Source organism: Pristiophorus japonicus, unplaced genomic scaffold (genome assembly GCF_044704955.1).
Source record: "Pristiophorus japonicus isolate sPriJap1 unplaced genomic scaffold, sPriJap1.hap1 HAP1_SCAFFOLD_2424, whole genome shotgun sequence".
In the NCBI taxonomy this organism is placed as follows: Eukaryota; Metazoa; Chordata; class Chondrichthyes; family Pristiophoridae; genus Pristiophorus; species Pristiophorus japonicus.
In genome coordinates, this window is record NW_027252149.1 from 16,591 (window position 1) to 22,440 (window position 5,850).

The 5,850-nt window shown below is 47.6% G+C and overlaps 1 protein-coding gene across 1 annotated transcript; it reads left to right on the top strand.

The window, feature by feature from the left end:
• Positions 1-645: 645 nt before the first annotated feature.
• LOC139245849 (aldo-keto reductase family 1 member D1-like) lies at positions 646-5,378 on the top strand (the record flags this gene model as incomplete). Its single annotated transcript, XM_070871337.1, has 3 exons — positions 646-738; positions 4,169-4,336; positions 5,262-5,378. Coding segments are annotated over exons 1-3 (378 nt in total), but the record flags the coding sequence as incomplete, so codon positions are not given.
• Positions 5,379-5,850: the final 472 nt, after the last annotated feature.

Below are 5,850 nucleotides of genomic sequence, written 5' to 3' on the forward strand. Positions count from 1 at the left end.
GCCTTTTATTCTCTGTCTCGCAGGTACTTTCACCACAGCGCCCCCTGTGGCGCACCATTGTACTTAAACATTTAATGTACCTGGACAATACATAACAGCAGAATACCCAGCCTCTGACCTGCTCTTGTTGCCACAGTATTTATGTGGCTGGTCCAATTAAGTTTATGGTCAATGGTGACCCCCAGGATGTTGACGGTGGGGGATTCGGTGATGGGAATGCCCTTGAATGTCAAGGTGTCACCCTATAGAAAGATTGCACTCCATGTTTCCTATCTGGAAATACGAAGACCGGTTATTTATCTGCCTGCACCTTGTGTGTGAGACGGTAAATTTGCCCGACCTATGGCCCTAACCAGTATCCAGTGAGCCCTGCTGAAAGGTGTTTGCAGATGTGTATCTCTGGTACCATGTGACTGAAGCAATAAGGACCTCTCATATTCGGTCTCAGTTAACGATTTTCCATTTTATTTCAGAAAAGATGTTTGATTATAAGTTTAAAGTCTGTAAGGAGAGTTTGGAAGTCAGAGGGTTAACAGTTACATGGTTAAGTAGATGGCCCTTCCCCTTTGTGGTTCACGTGGATGTTGGCTATTAAAACTTGAGAGAGACTTGGATTCACATATTTTGTCTGAGCAGGTTACAGAAATGAGCTTGACAGCACAAAATTATCGAATCCCTTTAAATGATGGAAACAGCATTCCCATTATTGGATTGGGAACTTTCTCTGCACCCAAAATTGTAAGTATGTCTCTTATTTTCAATCTTTCTCTCCAACCTTTGCCTGTCACTCCTCCATTGTGGTCTCTCAAAAGGGTTCACATCGCTCCCTTGTGGTTACTCGGTGCACTTCAGTAACCTGCCTACAGAGTGAGTGTGTACTGTCTGTGTACCTATAGAGAGAGCGTGTACTGCATGTGTCCCTATAGAGAGAGTGTGTACTCCCTGTCTGTGTCCCTATAGAGAGAGTGTGTACGTCTGTGTCCCTATAGAGAGAGTGTGTACTGCCTGTCTCCCTATAGAGAGAGTGTGTACTGCCTGGTCCCTATAGAGAGAACGTGTACTCCCTGTCTGTGTCCCTATAGAGAGAGTGTGTACTGCCTGTATCCCTATAGAGAGAGCGTGTACTGCCTGAGTCCCTATAGAGAGAGTGTGTACTGCCTGGTCCCTATAGAGAGAGCGTGTACTGCCTGTGTCCCTATAGAGAGAGTGTGTACTGCCTGGTCCCTATAGAGAGAGCGTGTACTCCCTGTCTGTGTCCCTTTCGACAGAGTGTGTACTGTCTATGTCCCTATAGAGAGAGCGTGTACTGCCTGTGTCCCTATCGAGAGAGCGTGTACTGCCTGTGTCCCTATAGAGAGAGTGTGTACTCCCTGTCTGTGTCCCTATAGAGAGAGTGTGTACTGTCTGTGTCCCTATAGAGAGTGTACTGTCTGTGTTCCTATAGAGTGTGTACTGCCTGTGTCCCTATAGAGAGTGGGTACTCCCTGTCTGTGTCCCTATAGAGAGAATGTGTACTCCCTGTGTCCCTATAGAGTGTGTACTGTCTGTGTCCCTATAGAGTGTGTATTGCCTGTATCCCTATAGAGAGTGTGTATTGCCTGTGTCCCCATAGGGAGAGTGCGTATTGACTGTGTCCCCATAGAGAGAATGTGTACTCCCTGTGTCCCCATAGAGTGTGTACTCCCTGTGTACCTATAGAGAGAGTGTGTACTCCCTGTGTCCCTATAGAAAGAGTGTGTACTGCCTGTGTCCCCATATAGAGAGTGCGTACTCTGTGTGTGTGTGTCTATAGAGAGTGTGTACTGCCTGTGTCCCTATAGAGTATGTACTGCCTGTGTCCCTACAGAGGGAGTGTGTACTACCTATGTCCCTGTAGAGAGAGTGTGTACTGCCTGTGTCCCTATAGCGAGAATGTGTACTCCCTGTGTCCCTAAAGAGTGTGTACTCCCTGTGTCCCGATAGAGAGTGTGTACTCCCTGTGTCCCTATAGAAAGAGTGTGTACTCCCTGTGTCCCTATAGAGAGCATGTACTGCCTGTGTCCTTATAGAGAGAGTGTGTACTCCCTGTGTCTCCATAGAGTGTGTACTGCCTGTGTCCCTATAGAGGGAGTGTATTGCCTGTGACCCTAGAGAGAGAGTGTGTACTCCCTGTGTCCCTATAGTGTGTACTGCCTGTGTGCTTATAGAGTGTGTACTCCCTGTGCATGTCCCTATAGAGAGTGTGTACTCCCTGTGTCCCTATAAAGTGTGTACTCCCTGTGTGTGTCCCCATAGAGAGAGTGTGTACTGCCTGTGTCCCCATAGAGTGTACCCTATAGAAAGTGTGTACTGCCTGTGTCCCTACAGAGTGTGTACTCCCTGTGTGTGCCCCTATAGAGAGTGTGTACTCCCTGTGTCCCTATAGAGAGAATGCATATTCCCTGTGTCCCTGTAGAGAAAATGTGTACTCCCTGTGTGTGTCCCTATAGAAAGAGTGTGTACTGCCTGTGTCCCTATAGAGGGAGTGTGTACTCCGTGTCCCTATAGAGAGAATGCATATTGCCTGTGTCCCCATAGTGTGTACTGCCTGTGTCCCTATAGAGAGTGTGTACTCCCTGTGTGTGTCCCTATAGAGAGAGTGTGTACTGCCCGTGTCCCTATAGAAAGAGTCTGCCTGTCTCCCTATAGAGTGTGTACTGCCTGGTCCCTATAGAGAGAGCGTGTACTCCCTGTCTGTGTCCCTATAGAGTGTGTATTGCCTGTGTCCCAATTGAGTGTGTACTCTCTGTGTCTATATAGAGTGTGTACTGCCTGTGTCCCTATAGAGAGTGTGTACTGTCTATGTCCCCATAGAGTGTGTACTGCCTGTGTCCCCATAGAGTGTGTACTGCCTGTGTCCCCATAGTGTGTACTGCCTGTGACCCTATAGAGTGTGTACTCCCTGTGACCCTATAGAGTATGTACAGCATATGTGTGTCCCCACAGAGAGAGAATGTACTGAATACCAGGTGTGTCCCTATGGCTGTACATATGCACATGCACACACGCACACGTATGGACAAAGCCACACATACAGACATTGATAAATTGTGGGGTACAGCTAATAATGTGGAAGACATAAACATTGGCAAATGAAGGTTAATGTAGTGGAGCATGTGTATTTGTGTGTACATGTGCATGTATATTTGTGTGTATGTGTGTGTGCGGTCAATATATATACACTCACACAGATAATTAAATACATACAGGCACATATAGCATACATGCACTTGTTCATTTTGGGAGGAGGAATAAGAAAGTAATTATTCCTTGGAAGGTTAAAAAAACTAAATGGGGTAGAGGAGCAAAGCGATCTGGGAATCATCATCATCATCATAGGCAGTCCCTCGAAGCGAGGATGACTTGCTTCCACGCCAAAAAGGGATGAGTTCACAGGTGTTTCAATGAAGGACCTAATATTCCGGATCCCGAACTACATCCTGAAGAGTGGAAGATGCCTGTGCGTGGATTTTTCTAACGTGTGGTGACCGTTGCACACCAGCCACCACACGGGCTTGACAGAGCTAGGTCTTGGTCCAGTGGCAAGGGTTAACTAAGACGACTGGAGACCGCTCTGCTGCACGGACCGAGCGTGCACACATATCGCAGTGTGGGCTGGCCTGTGCTGCCCCAGGACCCTCGCCTCTTCTGGGCCCCGAACTCGTGCCTCTCCTGGACCCCGATCACGTCCCTCTACAATCTCTCGCCGCTCCTTCACCCCGACCTCACCGCTCCTGCTGTACCTGCCCTCACTGCAGTCAGCCATCGCCCTCCTGCAGCAGCACGCGCTGCTCCCTGCAGTGGTATACCGCCACACGCTGCTCCCTCCAATGGCCCCGGCCCACTGATGTAAATCGGCACGGTCCCAGCCTGCAAGACCATCAGCAGGCCGGGGCCACCAGAGGGAGCAATCTGAGAATACAAGTACATGAATAGCTAAAAGTAGCAACGCAAGTTGATAAGGCCATAAAGCATACAGATAAAGTACTGGGGTTCATTTCTGTAGTGGGTGCTGTCACCCACTACACCCTGGGGGGGGGGGGGGGGGGTGGGAGAGGGGGGGTACTTTTTTTTAAAGTAACAATACACTGAGCTCTAGGTTTGAAACAGTTTTGTCTTCTGTTTTGCTGATACATTCCTTTTTTAACAGACTGCCCATGATGCGTGTTACCATGCAATGAAAGTAGCGATCGATGTGGGTTATCGCCACTTTGATGGAGCATGGATGTACGGTAATGAAGATGAGATCGGAGAGGCCATTCAGGAAAAAATCGCTGATGGTGCAGTGAGGCGAGACGAGATCTATTACTGTGGCAAGGTAATGAACATTTGAAGAACCTCTCTCTCTCTCTCCTCCTCTCCCTGCTGACTCTTGATTAGCTTCTGTTTTATGTACATCTGCAGCTTTTGGCTCCCTCGCCATTTTCACGTGTGTGCCCAGATAGTGAACGTGTGCACACACAAACGTACATGTACACTCTCAACCACTCACACACTCACATGTACACACAAACCCACAACACGCAGATACATGTGAATGCATGTATATGCACAAACATCCATAAATGCACACAAACGTGTACACACTCTCACACGCTTCAGGACTCAAGCAGGAGCAGGAACCCTGGCTGCATTTCTCCATCTTACGCCAGGGACCAATGGTAAATCAGCAGAGAAATATTAAACAACAACAGCCTGCATTTATATAGCACCTTTAATGTTTCTACAAATCATTATCTGCTTTAGATTCGCTCCTTTCCTGTGCGCGGTAATTTGTAGAGAGATCCAGTTGTGCAAGGGTGAGCAGCTCTCCCATATCTCATTCAAGTGGGCACTCCTCATATGGGAACAGTGAGACAGCAGCCTATCAACGAGAGAGGGTATTACAGCCAACCTTGACCCCATCGGCACTTTCTACTGACGACAGTGGATGGCGATCACGTGCCAGGACTGTGACTTCCCCCTCGCTCTCCCAGAGGCACATTACACCGGCTCAGCACGGCGGAGGGGGGCGGGAGGGGAATCTGGCATTTTGGGGGCTATATGATTCAGCTGCATGGGGAATCTCTCTCCTGTAGCACTGATACCAGGCATTGTGAAAGCACAATTTCAGACTGAACTGTGAATATAACTGGTGTATCGGAGGTTGTGATGTCTTCAATACAGAACTCTCAGTGTTCTGTAATCCTGAATATTATAATGCTGTTTCAGTTTGTTGTATTAACTTCGAGTCCAACTTTCAGCTATGGAGCACCTATCACCCTCCGGTGATGGTCAGACCCTTCCTGGAGAGATCGCTGAAACTTTTAAAGTTTGATTACATGGACCTGTTCATCATTGAGCTGCCATTGGCCTTCAAGGTAAAGTCAGCATCCTATACAATGTTTCAGAGGCTGCTCTTTCATAGCCCTCTTCCCCTCCCTCCCTCCCCCCTCTAATTCCCTTCCCCTCCTCATGGAGCTCCCTCTTATTGGTGTACAGTTCACCAGGACAGTCCTCTGCCACCTCATCCAAAAGTCTATTCTTCATGTGTAAGTCTAGATAGCACCTGCAGGCTGGGGGTTTTTAAACAGCAAAAATAAGCAATTTATTGTAACAGATACTTCAAATGTTGACATTAATGTAGATAAGCAGAGAACATTTCTTGAGGAGAAAGTCATCGGAAACCATTTTCTTTAAAAGACACAGTCTTACAGCTAGAAGCCATTCCTTGCCCTCACCCGATATTTATTTTTCTGGTTCTGAATTTACCTACTGGGGCAGTCTTGGAGAAAACAAATTCAGTATTACATAATTTACAAAGACCAGCCAGTTATAGCAGCTTGTCCTCCA